Source organism: Bombus vosnesenskii, unplaced genomic scaffold (genome assembly GCF_011952255.1).
Source record: "Bombus vosnesenskii isolate JDL3184/JDL3185 unplaced genomic scaffold, Bvos_JDL3184-5_v1.1 scf7180000013308, whole genome shotgun sequence".
Taxonomy (NCBI): Eukaryota; Metazoa; Arthropoda; class Insecta; order Hymenoptera; family Apidae; genus Bombus; species Bombus vosnesenskii.
The window spans coordinates 1,427,737-1,449,875 of NW_022882957.1; the positions used below are offsets into that span (position 1 = coordinate 1,427,737).

At 39.2% G+C, this 22,139-nt stretch overlaps 1 protein-coding gene across 11 annotated transcripts in view; it reads left to right on the forward strand.

Annotated features, from left to right (window-relative positions):
- The window catches only part of LOC117234761 (ryanodine receptor), a 33,911-nt gene extending 12,147 nt beyond the window's left edge, over positions 1-21,764 (forward strand). The window contains exons 10-49 of one of the 11 annotated variants that reach the window (XM_033496261.1): positions 92-274; positions 374-545; positions 946-1,115; positions 1,274-1,398; positions 1,470-1,840; positions 1,919-2,250; positions 2,657-3,765; positions 4,041-4,249; positions 4,500-4,599; positions 6,218-6,416; positions 6,839-7,212; positions 7,427-7,658; positions 7,729-7,758; positions 7,889-8,033; positions 8,152-8,453; positions 8,838-9,371; positions 9,836-10,068; positions 10,405-10,507; positions 10,566-10,736; positions 10,899-11,014; positions 11,327-11,872; positions 12,005-12,823; positions 12,917-13,243; positions 13,782-13,802; positions 13,885-14,162; positions 14,260-14,480; positions 14,547-14,570; positions 14,723-14,813; positions 15,152-15,468; positions 15,602-15,905; positions 15,987-16,140; positions 16,277-17,068; positions 17,437-18,455; positions 18,793-19,164; positions 19,303-19,415; positions 19,946-20,039; positions 20,365-20,613; positions 20,788-20,811; positions 21,172-21,192; positions 21,303-21,764. In XM_033496261.1, coding sequence (XP_033352152.1) covers positions 92-274; positions 374-545; positions 946-1,115; positions 1,274-1,398; positions 1,470-1,840; positions 1,919-2,250; positions 2,657-3,765; positions 4,041-4,249; positions 4,500-4,599; positions 6,218-6,416; positions 6,839-7,212; positions 7,427-7,658; positions 7,729-7,758; positions 7,889-8,033; positions 8,152-8,453; positions 8,838-9,371; positions 9,836-10,068; positions 10,405-10,507; positions 10,566-10,736; positions 10,899-11,014; positions 11,327-11,872; positions 12,005-12,823; positions 12,917-13,243; positions 13,782-13,802; positions 13,885-14,162; positions 14,260-14,480; positions 14,547-14,570; positions 14,723-14,813; positions 15,152-15,468; positions 15,602-15,905; positions 15,987-16,140; positions 16,277-17,068; positions 17,437-18,455; positions 18,793-19,164; positions 19,303-19,415; positions 19,946-20,039; positions 20,365-20,613; positions 20,788-20,811; positions 21,172-21,192; positions 21,303-21,749 — 11,443 coding nt within the window. In that variant the 3' untranslated portion in view covers positions 21,750-21,764. Of the gene's footprint in view, positions 1-91; positions 275-373; positions 546-945; positions 1,116-1,273; positions 1,399-1,469; positions 1,841-1,918; positions 2,251-2,656; positions 3,766-4,040; positions 4,250-4,499; positions 4,600-5,068; positions 5,169-6,217; positions 6,417-6,838; positions 7,213-7,426; positions 7,659-7,728; positions 7,759-7,888; positions 8,034-8,151; positions 8,454-8,837; positions 9,372-9,835; positions 10,069-10,404; positions 10,508-10,565; positions 10,737-10,898; positions 11,015-11,326; positions 11,873-12,004; positions 12,824-12,916; positions 13,244-13,781; positions 13,803-13,884; positions 14,163-14,259; positions 14,481-14,546; positions 14,571-14,722; positions 14,814-15,151; positions 15,469-15,601; positions 15,906-15,986; positions 16,141-16,276; positions 17,069-17,436; positions 18,456-18,792; positions 19,165-19,302; positions 19,416-19,945; positions 20,040-20,364; positions 20,614-20,787; positions 20,812-21,171; positions 21,193-21,302 lie in introns of all 11 variants that reach the window. The other 10 variants (XM_033496262.1, XM_033496263.1, XM_033496265.1 and 7 more) reach the window with 10 other exon arrangements.
- Positions 21,765-22,139: the final 375 nt, after the last annotated feature.

Consider the following 22,139-nt stretch of genomic DNA (forward strand, 5'->3'; position numbering starts at 1 on the left):
CATTCCACTAGAGATAATCGTTTCTATAGATAATTCGATTAGCACAGCTGAAGCTAGATATGGCTTCTAGTAGTTAATATATTGCTTACAGTATAGTGGTGTACGAGGGAGGCAGCGTAATGAGTCAAGCTCGATCTCTATGGAGACTGGAGCTGGCAAGAACTAAATGGGCCGGTGGTTTTATCAACTGGCTGCATCCGATGAGGATCAGACACTTGACAACTGGACGTTACCTTGGTGTCAAAGAAAACAACGAACTGTACCTGGTCGATAGGTAGATATCTATTAATAGGTATTAATAGAAAAGTTCAAAGGTCAAGTGGAACGTCGTGCCAATAATCGTAAGTTACATAATTATGTTCTGTGTTTGAAGAAACGAGGCAACGACCGAGACTTCAACGTTTTGGTTACGGCAAGAGAAGGATGATCAGAAGATCATTCTCGAGGATAAGGACCTCGAAGTTATCGGTACACCCATCATCAAGTATGGTGACTCGACTGTTATCATGCAGCACGCTACTACTTGCCTCTGGGTCTCGTACAAGGTATACATTAATAACAATTCATACGTAGGATTCTTATATTCAAGCAAGTGAATCATTTAAACGAAGAAGTAAAGATGCACATCTGCACAAAACTCTTAGGACAGTTTAATAATTTATAAAAGCTGATCTTTATATATATCTTAAAATATATACAAATATGAAACATATAAAATGTCCAAACTAAAACGTTTATTACTATATTTACTAAACGTAAGAAGTCTATCCATACATAAATTCCAAATTCATATGCATCCTCTTTTTTATTTTTTACACTCATAACTCCTAACTATTGAGATAACTCATATTGATGTACGTACATGCATTTACACTCAAAGTACATATATATTATTCGTTGAGGTGGATTAAACTTGACTTTGATTGACTTTGATTTATATCATAGTCGTACGAGACGAAGAAAAAGGGTGTGGGCAAAGTGGAGGAGAAGCAAGCCGTCCTTCACGAAGAAGGAAAGATGGACGATGGTTTGGACTTCTCTCGGTCTCAAGAGGAAGAGTCCCGGACAGCTCGTGTGATACGAAAGTGCAGCAGTCTGTTCACCCAGTTCATCACGTGAGTGTCTATCGTTCGATCGATACTGTAATTTCTCCACATTAAAGTATGCAATTAAAAATGGTAGAGGCTTGGATGGAAGCGTACAGAGCCGTTACAAACCGAATGATAAATTAACGTGGACAGGCAGATCGCTAAAAGGACCGAATATGTTTTAGAGGCCTAGAGACGCTGCAAGTAGATAGAAGAGCGTCTATGTTCTTCCAAAATGTGAATCTGAACGAAATGGTGATGTGTCTGGAAGACTTGATTAATTATTTTGCTCAACCCGAAGACGACATGGGTAAGCAAACTATTATGATCGCAGAAACGCTATTATTACAGTAGATTGACGTACTCTAACGATTTATGTAGAGCACGAAGAGAAACAAAACAGATTCCGCGCTCTGAGAAATCGTCAAGACCTGTTTCAAGAAGAGGGTATATTGAACTTGATACTCGAAGCCATCGACAAGATCAACGTGATTACGTCACAAGGTTTCCTCGTGGCACTTTCGGGAGACGAGAGTGGTCAAGCTTGGGATCAAATATCAGGATACCTGTATCAACTATTGGCAGCTATTATCAAAGGAAATCACACAAACTGCGCGCAATTTGCTAACAGCAATCGTTTGAACTGGTTGTTCAGTCGACTCGGATCGCAGGCTTCCAGCGAAGGCACTGGAATGTTGGACGTGCTTCATTGCGTTCTTATCGACTCGCCCGAAGCTTTAAACATGATGAGGGTAAGCGTTATAACGAGTTAAACGTACGATAAAATACTTGAAATCCTACAATCTCGATGAACTTCCATATCTTCGCAGGACGAGCACATTAAAGTCATCATTTCCTTGTTGGAGAAACACGGAAGAGATCCAAAAGTCTTGGACGTACTTTGCTCGCTGTGCGTGGGTAACGGTGTGGCTGTTCGATCTTCGCAGAACAATATCTGTGACTTCTTGCTGCCAGGAAAAAATCTCCTTCTTCAAACGCAACTGGTCGATCACGTGGCTAGCGTTAGACCGAACATATTCGTCGGTAGAGTCGAGAACTCGGCGCTTTATCAGAAGTGGTACTTCGAAGTCACCGTCGACCACATCGAACAGACCACGCACATGATGCCGCATTTGAGAATAGGATGGGCGAACACCGCTGGGTAAGTCAATAAAAGACAGACCATTGGGTCGTGTTATTGGCATTCACTGATAGTGAAAATCATTTCAAATCGTCTCATCGATACTCGTGGTCCTTTTAAGGCTGTGTAGGTTTTATCAAATATCAACTCGAGGTCATTTCAGCGAATTCGCTTCTTTGATGCCAACTAAATGTATCAAAGTTACACAAAATATCATTACGTCATTGATACTTAAGATAATCTTAAGGTTGTTTTATAGCTGCCGAACTTATGAACGAATCGCTCAACGTCGCTAAGAAAATAATTCAACCAATAAAATTACCCATACGTATAACTGCGCTTATTTTACGGGAAAAGAAATACACATAGAGTTTCAATGGAGAATTCTTCAATCTGATTTAACATTTATTTATCTCTTTCTGCGAAGGTACATGCCATACCCCGGTGGTGGCGAGAAATGGGGTGGAAACGGTGTTGGCGACGACCTCTATTCATTCGGTTTCGACGGTGCACATCTATGGACCGGTGGTAGAAAAACTCAAGTTGTTCAGAATGTCACGGAACCTTACATCAGAAAGAGCGACGTGATCGGATGTGCATTGGATCTCACAGTGCCCATAATCACTTTCACCTTCAACGGAGCACCTATCATGGGATCCTTCCGAAATTTCAACCTCGATGGCATGTTCTTCCCCGCAATCAGCTGCTCGTCCAAACTATCCTGTAGATTCCTGTTAGGCGGTGATCACGGCAGACTTAAGTTTCAACCGCCAGAAGAATTCTCACCTTTGGTGGAAAGCTTATTACCACAGCAAATTCTATCTTTGGATCCCTGTTTCTACTTTGGAAACATGAACAAGGTGGTCCTAGCTGGCCCATGGCTGGTCGAGGACGACACGGCTTTCGTCCCAGCTCCAGTCGACACATCTATGATCAATTTACCATCTTACGTCGAGCAAATCAGAGATAAACTAGCTGAGAATATCCACGAGATGTGGGCAATGAATAAAATCGAAGCTGGTTGGATATATGGAGAACATAGGGACGATATGAGAAAGATTCATCCATGTATCGTTCAGTTTGAACGATTACCAGCTGCAGAAAAACGTTACGACACTCAGTTGGCAGTGCAAACACTGAAGACTATTCTAGCCTTGGGATATTATATCACGATGGATAAACCACCCTCTAGAATAAAGACTCTGAGGCTTCCAAATGAACCCTTCCTGCAAAGCAGCGGATATAAACCAGCACCACTCGATCTTAGCGCCATTACACTCACGCCAAAGATGGAAGAACTGGTAGACCAGCTTGCAGAGAATACTCATAATTTGTGGGCGAAGGAAAGGATTAGTCAGGGATGGACTTATGGTCTGAACGAGGATTCTGAGATGAGAAGGAGCCCCCATTTGGTACCCTACCCGAAGGTGGACGAAGCGATCAAGAAAGCTAATCGTGACACCGCCAGTGAAACTGTGAGGACACTTTTGGTTTATGGATACATGTTGGAACCACCTACTGGAGAACAACACGAAGGTGAAAGATATTGAAATATTGGCAAATCCTGTTTTATTTTAGAGTAGTCTAATAATAGAATTTTCATAATCGAAATTTCCGAGCGTGGGTCGTGTTCTTGAGAAAAAGATATGTTCCGATGTTTTGCCAGAATTTCAGTTAGCTTCGTTAGCAATGTCAGTCTTTATTTTGGAAATTTTGCAATACCAAATCGTGAAAATCTCAAATCTCCGATCGACCTAATAGCAAAATAAAATCTTATTAAATTATTTACCTCCATACGTTTGTTCCCACAGCGCTACTGTTGGAAGCCAACAGGTTACGACAACTATACTTTAGAACATATCGCGTTGAGAAACACTACGCAGTCAGTAGCGGAAAGTGGTACTTCGAGTTCGAGGTGCTGACAGCTGGCCCTATGCGAGTCGGTTGGGCAAAAGCTGACTGCTCTCCCGGGAATATGCTGGGAAGCGACGAATCCACTTGGGCTTTTGACGGCTATAACGTAAGTGTTCCTTGATTCAATCCAATAGATTTTCAAGCTCGAGCAATTTGTTATTAAAGACACTGAACTCGCGTAAACGAAAAAATAAAAGAATAAAATTCACGTACGTCGAATTACGCATCGCAGATAAATTTGTTCGAATGGTTTCGACAATGTTCACGGTAAGGATAGATGTTTGTCCATGAAATAGATTCTAAATGCATCATAAGCTGACAGGCCATAAATAATTGATACCAATCGTAAATATCAGGTAACTAAAGTACACGCCGGTATCCACGAGTCATTTGGTCACAGATATCAAGTGGGCGACGTAGTTGGATGTTTCATTGACGTCGCAGACCGAACGATCAGTAAGACTCCAATTTTTCCAATAATTCGATCTGCAGGCCCACCATTTTTTGAGTTTTCTCGTCACTACTGTTGTCTTTGTCTCTATATGTTCTTTTTCATGTTGACTTGGTTGTTTTTTCTGCGTTTCCTTGTCCGAAGATCGAACGAAATTGATTTGGGGATTTCGTTCGAGAAGTGTGGCTTGACGTTCATTAGCGAACGCGAAGGAATCCGCGAGCAACATTATATCTCTATAATATATCTATCAAGTGTACATCATTTGCTGTGTCTCCTACGTATTGCCTTTGTTCGAATCTCAGTCTCGCGCGGACATACAAATATACATATATAAATAGATACGTAATATACGACGAAACGTACATGCAAATTATATCGATATTAAGCGTGTTTAATCGTAAGGTAGATGTGTCATGGATCGCGTACAAATCACCAACGGAGATTTTGAATTGGTGAAATTTTATTTTAAAGGAGGAAAAAGTATACTCGGGCACAGCCGAGACATTTGGCAAACAATGGCAGGTTGGAGACGTTGTCGGGGTTTTCCTGGATCTAATTGACCGAACAATTAGTAAGACGGAATCTTTCAAGCGAACGCTTCAGCTGCCATTTCAAGCTATACATATATATAATTTGATTCAAGAGATAGATTACTGGATACAGAAAAACGTGTTTTTAAATACAAAAGTTTATTGTCGAACAAATAACCTACGTTCGTTTGTTTTTTTTATCGTATATCTTTCGCTTATTTTCTGCATTGTTGTATACACGGTATTTCGTACAGTTTGGATGAGTGTCATTTGCTTAATCAATCAAACTTTGCAACATCATACGGCAAAGAAAGCATATGTATTCCACAAAGTCATTAATGCGGATTATTGCCTCACCTTGTCACATCATCACGACAACGTATTCGTATATATCAAATTTTCATTCATTTACAACCGAAGCTATACATTCTAATCATACACAGTCGATTAGCATCATGTGTGTCCTTGTATTCTTTCCGTATCCAGTACTCTACTCAATTAATATTGTAAATAACAGCAACAAAGCTTTCATATTCCATACGATTCATGTTTGCTAACTACTATAACAAAGGGTGGTCCTAAATTTTGGTATCGCAAAATAATTTTGAATAGGCTTTGTAAAGAAGACCGTCGCGGTTCATCGACGATAGAAAATATTGTTTGAACTAAACCAATATGGAGTGCCCTTCTATCTCTTCATTACGACATTTCTGCAAAATTTATTTATTCATTTTCCAAAGCTAATTTTCTTTGTGATAACGTCGTACTATTTTCATGTCTTAATATTTGATATATGCTATGATATTATCAGCCCTATATGCATGTGTAACGCTTATGTCAATTTTCACATTAGCTTCGCATAGTTGTATATAGTCGCATTTTATCTGCGTGTTTTATCTTTATAGCCGCTGCTAGTCGATTACGTAAAGCTTCGTTAACTTTCAACTTGCTAGTCGCACTAATGGATTACTCCTTTTACTTGACCCCTTTTTTTAAAATTAATTCCTGCCGTGCTGGTAGCAATCCAATATAAATTTATGCGTTTAACCATCACCACAAACAATCTTTATACAAATATCGAAATATTTAGGCTTTTCTCTAAACGGAGAACTGTTGATGGATGCGCTCGGTGGTGAAACGTCTTTCGCTGACGTGCAGGGTGACTGTTTCGTACCAGCTTTCACGCTTGGTGTTGGACAAAAAGCAAAATTAACTTTCGGACAGGATGTAAATACCTTGAAGTTCTTTACGACCTGCGGTTTGCAAGAGGGATACGAACCGTTCTGTGTGTAAGTAGTACATGTGAATCATAAATCCGTCTTACACGTGGTTGGAAAGATGGCTAGAAGAAACGTGTTTTGGTTGCTTGTCATTCTATTTCGGTCAATAAACAATACTTCATTCTTTTTTTTTTTTGGTTAGTGTACAAACAGGTGTACTATTTATCACGGGTGCATTTGGAATTATAACTTTGTTTTTAGACATATGATTTATATAACTACCTGAGTAATCGATACGAGTAATTCTCTAGCGATTATCGTATACGAAAATACGTGTGCCCTATTTTTTAGGCACCCTATTTTATCTTCTCAAAAGGGAAGATGATCCTATTTTATTATACGCCAATTAGATATGCGTTTCCTTCGCTCCTTTCCAATTGCGAATTTTATCGAGTTAAGTAAAATGTCTAGAATCGTGTTCGATATACCAGGAACATGAATCGTCCAGTTACGTATTGGTACACCAAGGATCAACCAATTTTCGAGAACACGGACGATATGGCTGACACGAGGATAGATGTAGCCAGGATTCCAGCGGGTTCCGATACTCCACCATGTTTAAAGATCTCTCATAACACGTTCGAAACTATGGAAAAGGCAAACTGGGAGTTCCTGCGATTATCTTTACCGGTTATTTGCCAATCGACGTTTATTTCGGAAAGTGAGAAACTAAGGAGATGGCAGGAAATCAAAATGCGACAGAATAGACTATTGTCTGAACAAGTGGAGCAGGCTCAACAGGCAGCGCCTTCTGCTCAAATAGAGCAGATCATGAGGTCTGGATTTAGTATGAGCGACATTAAAGGTAAGATTTTCTACGATTAATAAGTTGCGTTTATCAGAAATGTAAATACGCAAAAACATACAAAATATCCAAAACGTAACACTCGCTGATAATGTTTAATGGCAAAAACTTGTTTGCTTCGAGGTGCCTGTTCATTATATTTTTTATAAATACACGAATAATTTGTCCAATTCAAACTTCTGAGCGTCTTCAACGAAAACCTTGTTTGTTCCAGGATTACAAAGAAACTATTCGGAGGATGCAGTGGAAGCCGACGAAATGATGAAGGAGTCACCGCTTCCCATGCAAAGAAACAAGCCGTTGAGACCTCCAAGAAAGGGTTCCCTCTATGGGTCACGGGTCGGAAACATGGATAACGCAATTAGCGAGGTTGACATGAATGGATACGGCGATATGAACGGCGACATCAAGGACGATAAGAAGAAACGCGGGCGCTCTCCGTTCCGGTTAGTATAAACACATATTTTAAATCAGTTCTTCTCGGGAAAATAGATTTTGATATTCTAATGTTCCTAGCAAACTTAGCAAAGAAATGGAGGATGCCCCGTAAGTTAAATTGATAAATCTTCCATATCTAAATATTTGCACATGTGAAATTCCTTTTGCGTCTTTGCCATGTGAAGAACACGAATAAACACATAAAGAAGAAACAATAAATTTCCAATGTGTTTCGCAGATTCTTCTCTCGCAAAGCGAAGTCTCCGGACGCGAAATCGAAAACGCCCGAGCCACCAGTACGTTCAGACATTTCTGATAAGAGCACCAAGACTCAATCGATGAACAAAGCAAGTAACCGGCCTCCCCAAATTCGCATATCAAACGTAAAACCATTTATTTATTTATTTATTTGTTTGTCCATTCGTCCAACTACCTGCTGCTATGATTCTATTGCCATCTTCGTTCAAGCGCCACGAAATAAATGACAAATTCTTTCTATAGACGGACTTGAAAGTAGTGCCACCTCAGATCCCAGAACGCAACGCACCAAAAGCAATGTCTACGTCTGCTCTGAGTGGAAGCGGCGTCGAGGCAATCGGAAATGAGATATTCGATGCAGAATGCTTGAAATTGATGAACGAATACTTCTACGGAGTGAGAATCTTTCCTGGACAGGATCCAACGCACGTTTATGTTGGCTGGGTCACATCCCAGTATCATTTGCATACTAAAGACTTTAATCTGTCTCGCGTGAGGAAGGGCTCTGTAGTTATTACCGATGACTATGATCGTCCTATAGAACAGTAAGTTCAATTTCTCTTCTATTATATATATATATTCAAACAAGACTCATCAAATTAGCACTATGACAGTGTAATGAAATGACGAAAAATTGAAAATCAACAACGTAAAAGATAAATTTATCATTAAGATTTCCTATCAGACACGAAAAATGCGTATTTCCAACTTTCTATAAGAAATAAATGTCGATTAGTTTCGTTATGTACGATGATGTTTATGCAAACACGCTATCAATTTGATCGATTCTATTAAAATTTTATTAATTTCATGGCGTACTAGCAAAACTCTAAGCGTAACTCTATGCATGTATGTCAACGAATGAATCAACTTACTTTACAAGATAACGTATTTTAAATTGTTCTCTTAAATGGAGCAATTTATTGCAGGGTTGATAGACAGAGCTGCTATATGGTAAGAGCGGATGAGCTTTACAACGAAGTAACGCAAGACGCATCCGGCAAGGGAGCTTCTCAAGGAATGTTCGTTGGATGTTTCGTGGATACCGCAACCGGTTGGGTGTCCTTCACTTGCGAGGGAAAGGAAACTAGCCACAAATTCAAGATGGAACCCGATACGAAATTATTCCCTGCCATCTTCGTAGAAGCTACCAGCAAGGAAATACTTCAGATTGAACTTGGAAGAACCTCCACAACGTTACCATTATCCGCTGCTGTGTTACAAAACTCAGAACGTCATGTGATACCACAGTTCCCACCTAGATTGAAGGTTCAATGTCTGAAACCTCACCAATGGGCAAGAGTACCAAATCAATCGCTTCAGGTTCATGCCTTGAAACTGTCTGATATCAGAGGTTGGTCCATGCTGTGCGAGGATGCCATATCAATGTTGGCTTTGCATATCCCTGAAGAGGATAGATGTATCGATATATTGGAGCTTATCGAGATGGATAAGTTACTTAGGTAAATTTTGGAAGTGCGATGTTAATTCTCAGAAGGCAGAGGCTGGATTTGATTTATACAAATATCGATTGCATCCTGTATGCTGTCATTTGGAATTCGGTCATTTACTAACTTTTTGATTAGATATATTTCAATTACAAAATTCGATTTCATAAAGTGACTCTATAAAAAGCAAGCGAATGTTGCTTCTAACTATACTTCGATCTATTTTAAATACTATTACTATAAATCGATCAAACATATGGGCAGTATTGTATATGTGTTGTTATTTTACCGAATTACGTACAATTTTATTTTTTAAAGGAATTTCATTGACATATAAGGGTAAAAATTTTTTTGTCTGGACCTTCAGGTTATTGTCATGAAACAAATATTCTATGACAAATATGAGCCTCCGCCAAGTGAGAATTAGACTTTCTTCTATTTATTCGAAGAATTAACATTTATCTATATAATTGTTACAGCTTCCATGCGCACACTCTGACACTGTACGCAGCTCTATGTTATCAGTCGAATTACAGAGCAGCACACGCTCTATGCCAGCACGTCGATCAAAAACAATTATTGTACGCAATTCGAGCGGAATACATGTCCGGGCCCCTACGACAAGGATTCTACGACTTGCTGATCGCCTTGCATCTCGAGTCACACGCGACTACGATGGAAGTGTGCAAAAATGAATACATAATTCCTTTAGGTAAAGAAACTTTTTCAAAGTAACATCTCTTGAAACAAGAGATCTATTCATAGATACAGTGGTTACAAAAAATTATTTACACATCTCTATATTCCATATCTCTCATTGTATATTTTCCAATGAACTTATTTCTTTTGTCACGTCCTATATTCCATTTTTAGTGATGTAAAAATGCTACTAAATAACACGACATTCGATAAACTTGTACTTTAATATATTTACTTGTAATTAATTAGTTTGTGAATGCTATAATGAATGCAACCACGTGGAAATATTTTCTGTAGCCAATATAGGTAACTTTATAGATATCTAACAATAAGTTTATACGTTTCATAGGCCAAGAACTGAAGGATTTATACGAAAACGAAGAAATGAAGCACAGTCTCAGGTATCTAGAAACCGAGTCGGTTCGTCCTCAAATGAAAATGACAGACATCAGGTAGGTACATTCAATTCAAAATTAGATGTGAACCCCATGACTAATAGGCGACATCAAGGGATATTCCTTCCAGCGATCAAACGATCGAGAACATAAGGAGCCTCTACAGTCCGTACTTCCCTCTGGATGTAGTGCGGGACTACGTGATGACTGCACTGAACGAGGCCGTTGAGGTCAATCAAGTTCACAATCGGGACCCCATTGGTGGCAGCAATGAGAATCTTTTCCTGTATGTAGCCAAATGAATACGTGCACGCCTGGGCTATTCTGCATATTTAATATCTACGTCGACGATACGAAGAAAGAAAATGCTTTCAGGATAACTTGCTTGCTGCCGCAGATTCAGATCCATTCTTGTGCCTCTTATTTACATGATTTTTATTTATTACAGGCCACTTTTGAAACTAGTAGACAGGTTGCTCTTGGTCGGAATGCTCAGGAACGAAGACGTTATGAAGCTTCTGATTATGATTCATCCTGAGACTTGGGATCCGACGTTTGACAAAGGTAAAATATATTTCAAACTTAGGCAAATTTTATTTGAAACGAAGATGAAAGCAAAGATTTGAGATAACAGATCATTTCGAGTATTTGATGGCTTAATAACATATTTCGAAGAAAAATCATTTGAAAGATCAAATAAACTAATACCGTAATTACTTCAAGATAATATCCAGGCAAATAAGATGATACAGCATCCAAATAATAATTTTTCAAATATTTTATGATATTTCAATGATTCTCTGGCCAACTATATTTTTAATAGAAGTAAAATTTTATCTTCTAAAGACGAAATGTAATGTAAAAATCAATTTACAGAAGGAAAAGACGAGCACAAGAAGGGACTGCTTCACATGAAAATGGCCGAAGGTGCGAAACTACAGATGTGCTATCTTCTTCATCATCTAAACGACATCCAGCTTCGACATCGCGTCGAGTCCATTATCGCATTTAGCCACGACTTCGTCGGTGATCTTCAGTCCGATCAGCTTCGGCGTTACATCGAAATCAAACAATCTGACTTACCATCGGCAGTAGCAGCGAAGAAGACAAGAGAATTTCGATGTCCACCTCGTGAACAGATGAATGCGATCTTAAGTTTCAAGAATATGGAATTCGTGGATGACCCTGAGAATAGTCCTTGCGGAGAAGATCTGATAAATCGGATGAATGAATTCCACAACAGTCTCATGTCCTACGTGTCCTTGCACGCCCTGCAGGAAGCTGCGGACGCCGTGGAGGAGGCAGAAGACGCAGTTCAGAAACCTGGCGCCATTAAGAAGCTATTCAACTTTATCAACGCAGTGAAAGAACTCGAAGAGGAACCTAAACCTGAACCTGAACCCGAGAGAAAGACTCCAGAAGGTTGGAATTGTATCACAATATCGATCACAGTATTTAGCTTCTCGATTCTTTTTGCTCCTGTCTTTTGCTATTACATTTTTTTAAACATATTTAAATATTAAATGGTGACACTTCTTTTGATATTTGTTACAGAGGTGTTCCGTAAAGTTCTGATAAAAACCATCGTCAGCTGGGCCGAGGAATCGCAAATCGAGACTCCGAAGTTGGTTCGAGAAATGTTCAGTTTACTGGTTCGCCAGTATGACACGGTGGGCGAGTTAATTCGAGCTCTAGAAAAAACCTACGTGACCAACAGCAAGACAAAGGACGACGTTGCTTTGATGTGGGTCGGTTTGAGCCAAATTCGCGCCTTACTGCCTGTACAAATGTCTCAAGAGGAAGAAGAGCTCGTTCGTGAACGACTCTGGAAATTAGTCAACAATCATACGTTCTTCCAGCATCCAGATTTAATCAGAGTGCTTAGAATTCACGAGAACGTTATGGCGATCATGATGAACACGCTAGGCAGACGTGCACAGGCGCAATCGGACGCTCAAACTCAGCCCCAAACTACCGAAGGAGAACCAGTTTCCAAGGAGAAGGATACTTCTCACGAAATGGTGGTAGCATGCTGTAGATTCCTGTGCTACTTTTGTCGAACCTCCAGACAGAATCAGAAGGCTATGTTCGATCACTTTGACTTTTTACTGGAGAATAGTAATATCTTGTTATCGAGACCATCTTTAAGAGGTTCCACGCCATTGGACGTGGCTTATTCTTCCCTCATGGAAAACACGGAACTGGCTCTGGCTCTCAGAGAACATTATCTTGAAAAAATTGCCATATATCTATCCCGTTGTGGTTTGCAATCGAATTCGGAATTAGTTGAAAAAGGTTATCCCGATCTGGGATGGGATCCGGTGGAAGGCGAAAGATATTTGGACTTTTTGAGGTTCTGCGTTTGGGTTAATGGTTAGTCTTTAATTCGTCTTGGGATACTTATTTTATATCAAAGAAGTCGTGTTATGTCGCATTGAAAAAATAATTCGATATAATTCCTTCTAGGTGAAAGCGTCGAGGAAAATGCAAACTTGGTGATCCGTTTGTTGATCAGAAGACCGGAATGTCTGGGACCAGCGCTTCGTGGCGAGGGTGAGGGTCTATTAAGAGCTATCATAGACGCCAACAAGATGTCCGAACGAATCGCTGATCGAAGGAAAGTGCACGACGAAGCAGAAGGTACAACGGCGCTCATGCAATTCGAACATCCGCTTCCGGAATCAGACGACGACGAAGACTATATCGATACAGGAGCTGCGATCTTGAACTTTTACTGTACCTTGGTGGACCTATTAGGCCGCTGCGCTCCAGATTCTTCTGTTATCGAACAAGGTAAGTAAAAGTTGAATTCCCCTTCCCGTGGGTTACGCAATACACAGAACCTTCGTAAGTATCATTAGTCGATAACCACTTCATTATTTATTTCGATAGATTGTCGCGATTTTACTTTCATTTCCAAGCTTATAGTCGATCCAACGGTTCTCAACCAGTACTACAATAATAATTTATGCATTTCTACAATATACAATATAAAAGTGATATCATTCAGAAGTTCAGTTTCAATGTTAATCTGTGGTCGCTTCGTATTTAAATAATTAGAGGCTAGCCAAATATGTAGAACAGCTTCCTACCGAAATCGAAGATTAACTGAACACGAGGGTCAAATCTTAAATTTCTACATGCAAGACATTTCTTTTTTTTTTTTTTTTCTTTTTTAGTGGTACTGAAATTCTGTAACTTTGCTTTGGATAGTACGTATTTATGAAATGGTTAAGAACCTGCGGCCTAATTTATGCACGAGCTCCTCTATCCCTCGCAACTTTCAAACTTATTTATCTAATAACAGTGTTTATTTTTTGACGAGCAACAGAGGCTTCTACAGAATCTGTCGGTAATATATACGAAATCAAAGCTTTCTTTTCTTTGCTAATCGCTAATTTGTGAAGGAGGTTACATCGGAGCATGTTTTCCAGGGAAGAACGAGTCTCTTCGAGCGAGGGCTATTCTTCGATCTCTGGTTCCACTCGATGATCTACAAGGTGTCCTGTCTTTGAGGTTCACGTTATTGAATCCCGCGGCAGGCGAAGAGAAACCAAAAAGCGATATGCCGTCTGGTTTGATTCCTGGACATAAACAGAGCATCGTTCTGTTTTTGGAGCGCGTTTACGGAATCGAAACCAGAGAATTGTTCTTTAAGATACTCGAGGAAGCGTTTTTGCCCGATCTCAGAGCCGCCACTATGTTGGATAGGGTAAATATAACACAGACTCGATGTCAATTCATTCGTGACCAATTATTCGAACGTCGAATCGTTTTGTTTCCTCTTTTAATTTCAATTATCATTTTAGAACGATGGATACGAATCAGACATGGCGTTAGCGATGAATCGTTACATTGGAAACAGTATTCTACCTTTGTTGATCAAGCATTCGAAATTCTACAACGAGGCGGATAACTATGCCAGCTTACTGGATGCTACGTTGCACACCGTATATCGATTGAGCAAGAACAGAATGCTCACTAAGGGTCAACGTGAAGCAGTATCGGATTTCCTCGTGGCATTGACCAGGTAAGCGCGACCTTTTTCCAAAATACAATTGAAATGATTAACGGAATCGTTTTGTTGCTTAACAAGAGACGTCCACGAGTTAAATGTCTCGTAAGTTTCAACAATATTATTCTAAATTGCTAATTCTCGCCTACGATTGTAGTCACAATAATTACACTATAAGGGTAAAGGAGCTTATAGTATTCAGTGCCCTCACGCTTTTACTTCTTTATGATATGTGTTTAACGTATTTTTCTTTTTAGCCAAATGCAACCCAGCATGTTGCTGAAACTGCTTCGAAAGCTGACCGTAGACGTGTCCAAGCTATCAGAATATACGACAGTTGCTCTAAGGGTAAAATAAATTCTATGAAATATTGAAAAATATTGTAGAGTATAAAATATGACGAATATAAATGAAATATACCTGAATTTCATTTATCTGAACTCCATTTATTGAAACGAAATTTTAGTTAGCGCCTGATTAATCGAACTTTTGTCAATTAAATCCCCCAATTTCAATGTGAGCTATTATTATGTAAATCAAAAATAATTGGTAGCGAAGAGAATTGATGAACAACCGTTACATAAATTGTTTGTTTCTCGACGTATTCGCGATAAATGGAGTTTTATTGTACTTTGAATTATTTAATATATTTTGTGCTATTGAAGGTATTCATAATTTTATAACAGTTGCTGACCCTTCACTACGATCGTTGCGCGAAATATTACGGATCGACCGGTGGACAAGGCGCATACGGTGCATCGAGCGATGAAGAGAAACGCCTCACTATGGTTCTCTTCAGCAACATTTTTGATTCGTTATCCAAGATGGACTACGATCCAGAACTGTTTGGAAAAGCTCTACCTTGTCTCACAGCTATTGGTTGCGCGTTACCGCCTGATTATTCGTTGTCCAAAAATTACGATGACGAGTGGTACGGAAGTAAATCTGCATCTGCACAGTCGCCTGATGGACCTTATAATCCTCAGCCAATCAATACCTCTAGGTATTATATTTTTCTTTATAAAAATGTGAATGAATAATTAGCGTACAGTCATTTAAGAAAACCTTATTTCGATAAAACCGGCGAATGAAAATTCTAAATTATATAGTACTGATATTGTTTTAACATTCGACAGTGTGGTCCTCAATAACGACCTCAATCAGATAGTGCAAAAGTTCTCCGAGCATTACCACGACGCTTGGGCCAGTCGGAAATTAGAAAACGGTTGGACCTACGGCGAACAGTGGTCTGAAGTGAACAAGACTCATCCCAGGCTGAAGCCGTACAACACGTTGAACGATTACGAAAGAGAACGATACAAAGAGCCAGTCAGAGAGAGTTTAAAAGCTTTATTGGCCATAGGATGGAGCGTTGAACATGCAGAGGTAGATGTACCATCTACCAATCGTAGTTCCATGAGAAGATCATCGAAAAGTCAAGTGAGTGAAAATTCTATTTACATATATCTTTATCGATACACAAACTGAATTATATATTACGAATAAAAAATAATATTTCAGGCTGATTCAGCGAGTCCATTTAATTATAATCCTCATCCAGTTGACATGACTAATTTGACTCTGAGCAGAGAAATGCAAAACATGGCAGAGCGTCTCGCGGATAATGCGCACGATATTTGGGCGAAGAAGAAGAAGGAAGAACTCATTACTTGTGGTTCGTATCGATGAGGAATCGAAATAAATTATTAAATAATTTATTAATAAACCACAAATATTTGTCTCAAGATATTGCTATTAATAACTCATTTATTTAACATCAATATATAAATATTAATTTATGTCCTTCACAGGAGGTGGTATTCATCCTCAACTAGTTCCGTATGATCTTTTGACCGACAAGGAGAAACGAAAGGATCGCGAACGTTCCCAAGAATTCCTCAAGTACCTGCAATATCAGGGTTACAAGCTTCATAAACCAAATAGAGGCGGGGAATCAGAAGTTGCGACGGCTGGAGCCTCGGTGGAATTACGATTCGCCTACTCGTTACTTGAAAAGTTGATAGCCTACTTGGACAAAGCCACTATCAACATGAAATTGCTGAAACCGTCCGACACGTTCAGTCGTAGAAATAGCTTTAAAACGTCCACAAGAGACATCAAATTCTTCAGCAAAGTTGTCCTGCCACTGATGGAAAAATATTTTAGCACACACAAAAACTATTTCATCGCTGTGGCAACGGCTACCAACAATGTCGGAGCTGCGTCCTTGAAAGAGAAGGAGATGGTAGCAGCTCTATTTTGCAAATTGGCCAGTTTATTGAGATCTAGATTGGCTGCTTTCGGGCCGGATGTTAGGATCACCGTCCGCTGTCTTCAAGTACTAGTCAAAGGCATAGACGCGAAGAGTTTAGTGAAGAATTGTCCTGAGTTTATCAGAACGTCTATGTTAACGTTCTTCAACAACACTGCAGATGATTTAGGACACACGATTCTTAATCTTCAAGAGGGCAAATACAGTCATCTGAGAGGAACACATTTGAAAACTTCTACATCCTTGTCGTATATCAATAGCGTGGTTTTGCCAGTGCTCACAGCCATGTTCGATCATTTGGCTGCCTGCGAGTATGGTAGCGATTTGCTATGTAAGTAGAATTCAAATAAAATTCTTCTAAGCTTTTTAATATATGTGTGAAATTACGAATGATACGCGATCGTGAATCGAGTGAATGTTTATGATATCCAGACTGCGGAGGTTTGTGCATTTATGGGAAACTTGAAAGTTCAGCCATGCACAGAATGCATATAATATGCAAAAATATTCAAAATATAATGTTCGTTGTAACATTTAGCGGGTAAAATAATTTTCTATCTGCCTGTCGTTTTTTAAATCATATTTATAAAGATATAATTTCGCACAAACATCCATAATCTAGTGATATCGATAGAACATAGCGAGATATATTATTAACTATTTAACGAATATTATTATGTTCACATATTATGTTCACAGTGGACGAAATTCAGGTGGCATCCTACAAAATGCTGGCGTCTTTATACACTCTCGGTGTAGATGCCTCTCTAACACACGACAGAAAATATTTGAAGACAGAAATCGAGCGTCACAAGCCCAGCTTAGGTTCCTGTCTAGGTGCCTTTTCTAGTTGTTTCCCTGTGGCCTTCCTGGAGCCACATTTAAACAAGCACAATCAGTATTCCCTTTTGAATCGTATAGCCGACCATTCCTTGGAAGCACAAGATATCATGATGAAGATGGAATCGAGTATGCCCACCCTAGAGACGATCTTGACGGAAGTCGATCAATTCGTCGAGTCTGAGAAAACCTACAACGATCTTCCCCACGTAGTTGACATTATTCTTCCTCTGCTTTGCTCCTATCTGCCTTTCTGGTGGTCTCAAGGCCCAGACAATGTAAACCCGACAGAAGGAACGTACGTCAGCATGGTTACCAGCGATCACATGAATCAACTGCTGAAGAACGTATTAAAGTTGATTAAAAAGAACATCGGTAACGAAAATGCTCCTTGGATGACTCGTATCGCTGCTTATACTCAGCAGATCATTATAAATTCATCAGAAGAGTTGTTGAAGGATCCATTCTTACCACTTGCCGAGCGTGTCAGAAAACGTACAGACACTATGTTCCATAAAGAAGAATCTCTTCGTGGTTTTATTAAATCATCCACGGATGACACGTCACAAATCGAAGCACAGATTCAAGAAGACTGGCAACTTCTGGTTCGCGATATTTACTCGTTCTATCCTCTTTTGATTAAGTACGTTGATTTGCAAAGGAATCATTGGCTGAGGAATAACATTCCAGAAGCAGAGGATCTTTATAATCACGTAGCAGCGATATTTAATATTTGGTCCAAGTCTCAGTACTTCTTGAGAGAAGAACAAAACTTCATATCGGCTAATGAGATCGATAATATGGTGCTCATTATGCCGACAGCGACCAGAAGACCTACTACTATTTCGGATGGAACAGCACCTTCCGGAGGAGGCAAGGTTGGTATAGTGACTTTAAACGATCATAAATCACTATTATAGCGATATAGTAAATGGTAATTGTAATTAATAAAAACTATGGTCCACGGAAATTATAACTAATTCTTTATGGGTAAGCATATTTTGCCATGCCTAATCTTTATACTGTTCTAGCCAAATAAGTCAAATTTTTCAGAAAAAATAGAAATTAGCTTTAAACACGTGGTGTGAACGATTGCCTACAGAGGATTAATAATGCACATAACTGATAATAATAGTAGTTAATACGACATAAAAATTGCACAAAAAATAACAAAATTAATAAAAAAAATTAACTTTATAATCCATTACCCAACAGAAAAAGAAGAAGCATCGTGACAAGAAAAGAGACAAAGACAAAGAAGTGCAGGCTTCCCTAATGGTAGCCTGTTTGAAGAGGTTGCTTCCAGTTGGTCTGAACTTATTTGCTGGTCGCGAACAAGAATTAGTGCAACACTGCAAGGACAGATTCCTAAAGAAGATGCCGGAATACGAGATCTCGGAATTCGCGAAGACGCAACTCACTTTGCCAGATAAAATCGACCCAGCTGATGAAATGTCCTGGCAACATTATCTGTACTCCAAACTAGGTCAGAAGAAGGATTCCATGGAACCAGTGAAAGCACAACAGCTAGAGGACGTGGTTGCAAGGATCACAGACATGGCCAAAGTTCTTTACGGTTTACATATGGTTAGTGAAGAATCATTTTCAAGTATTACGTAACCATTGTCTGCTGAATATTCTACAATAGTTGTTTCTCAGATACGCGAAGCTTCTTCGTTCGAAAGATGTGTTCGATTTATTTAGTAATTTTGTGTTCTTGAGTAGATAGATCATCCGCAACAGCAGAGCAAGGGTCAATATCGATCCGTGGTGTCGATACAACGTAAACGAGCAGTGATCGCTTGTTTCCGTCAAACTTCCCTACATTCCCTGCCCAGGTATCCTCTTTTGGTTTGATTCGCGTTACCTGTGTACCGTGACACTTGTGTTTATTTCGCTGACAATAATAAAAAGCAATCAAGTAAAATAAAATTAGGATAATCAATATATTATTTAATCCCCATACTTTTGTTGCGTGACGTTTGTTTCGACTTGAGTTTCAAATATTATACCTTTAGTGCGCTATCGCCAAGTAAACCAGTAACCAAAATTTCAGTTATTTTTTGTTGTTTTCCACGAAAGCTTGTCTAATCGTAAGAGTAGCAAAAAATAATATTAACCATCAACAATGACCCCTGTAATTGTTTGTTAGTGATCTAACAACTGTAGTTGTGTGTGCATGCTGCTAAAAGGCAACGAAACCTCCACCATCTCGGGATGGATGGAAACGTGTGCTGTGCGCAGCAAGGAAAAGGGCAGCGATTGCATGTCTGCGTAGTGAGCCACTTTACAAATTACGAAGGTAAAATGAACGTTTAATGGCTCCTCGAGTTTTGATAAATGATAATTATTTCACATATTATTTCAGGCATCGGGCTATAAATATCTTCGCGCGGACATACTACGAGCTCTGGTTGCAGGATGAGAATGTTGGCCAAGAAGTGATGATTGAAGACCTTACGGTAAGAACATGTTTCGTGAAGAAATATTTTCTTCCATAATTATCGTTTTATTCACTGTGAAAATGAGAATTCACGTGGACGAAGAATAATACTGAACTGAGGAGTGAACATTTTGTGAATGAATCTGTCTAAAGTATCGGTGGTTAATCACATGCAATTCAAATTAAAAAATATATGCACATACATCATATGTAATGTCAAATCTCCAAAAATATGATACGATTGAGAAGTGAGACAGTTTTATGTGCATTGGCAAAAGTTTGAAAGTTACCCCGTTTAAGAGCTATCGTTATTCATATTTTGTTTCTATTTCTTTTCTTGAAAGCAATCTTTCGAGGACGCGGAACTGAAGAAAATGGACAAAGACGAGGACGAAGGAAAACCAGACCCGCTTACGCAATTGGTAACAACATTCTGTCGTGGCGCTATGACCGAGCGATCTGGCGCGCTTCAAGAAGATCCCTTGTACATGAGTTACGCGCAAATTATATCAAAATCTTGTGGCGAAGAGGAAGAGGAAGGCGAAGACGAGGGTGGAGGAGGAGGCGAAGAAGAAGGTGGCGCCTCGATCCATGTAAGTACTTCCTCTAATATTCGTTGAAACATTAAAAAAACAAAAATTTCTACTAACAAAACTCTTTGAACTACTGAACATTCTTTTATGAAAAATACAAACATGGGAGATTGTCCAATGTGTTTGAAAATTATTAACAATTTCGTATCTTTTTCTCGCGTACTGACCTTGTAGAAGCGGGGCTATAAGCCACTTATGGTAAGGACAAGTAATCGTTTGCGGAAATTCAATTGCTTCTATACGTACGCTCGTTCGTTAAAAAGTCCGATATTATCATTGCTAAATGTAATGTCAATCAATTGCTCAAAATTTCATTGTAGGATCTAGTTAACCTAATTTAAATAATTATTCCTATTGAAACATACACATACACAAGTTTGTAAATACGCTTGCATCAACAGTAGATTATTTCCTGATCACTCTGTACAAAATCAATTTTGTTCCCACATATGTCTATTACGTTCCTTTTCGACAATGATTCTCCTGTCATCCAATATCATAAGCATTGTCACTTCATTAACGAATTCTATGATGCTTTCTTTAATGCTCTCCCTAAAGCGACCGATGCACAAACTTATGGTAAGAACGAAGAAAATATAAACAGCTAAATAAAGAAACAAACCATCAAAAACTTTAAAACAGTTTTAACTTTAAAATTCATTCTCAATTCAATCTCGATCATTATCTAGGAACAAGAAATGGAGAAGCAGAAACTTCTTTTCCACCAAACGCGTCTCGCCAATCGTGGCGTAGCAGAGATGGTTCTGCTTCATATCTCTGCGTGCAAAGGTGTCCCTAGTGAAATGGTAATGAAGACTTTGGAATTGGGAATCTCTATCCTGCGAGGTGGTAACATAGAAATTCAACGAGGAATGCTGAACCACCTGAAGGAAAAGAAGGATGTAGGCTTCTTCACTTCGATTGCTGGTCTCATGAATTCCTGTAGCGTATTGGATTTGGATGCGTTCGAGAGGAACACGAAAGCAGAAGGTCTTGGAGTCGGCTCTGAAGGAGCTGCTGGAGAGAAGAATATGCACGATGCTGAATTTACGTGCGCCCTATTTCGATTCATTCAATTGACTTGCGAAGGCCACAATCTTGGTAAGTATTCGACTGTGTTCGCGGAAGAGTCGTAAATTCTCGTCTGGATTAGTATCGACGCCACGAATCACCCGAATTCCCCATCTCGATTAAAATAATAAGTATAGTTAAATAGAATTTGATGCAGGTTTTTAACGCTTAAATATAGCTATATATTTCAAAAAGAACACCTTAGAAGACTGAATGTGCGGATGAGTTGCTAATTGATAGGAAAAATTGGTAGACAAGATAAGAATTGAACGCCCCCAAACTAGGTTGTTGCGAGTTATCAACTAAAGGGCGGCCGGTCAGGTCCAACCGATCGGTCGATATCGCGAACCTTGAATGAATTAACGCTCAAGGTGGAAAGTTAGGGTGAAAATGCCCACAGGAAATATTCTTGATGTTCAACAAAAAAGGTTTATTAAACTATTAACGATCAACGA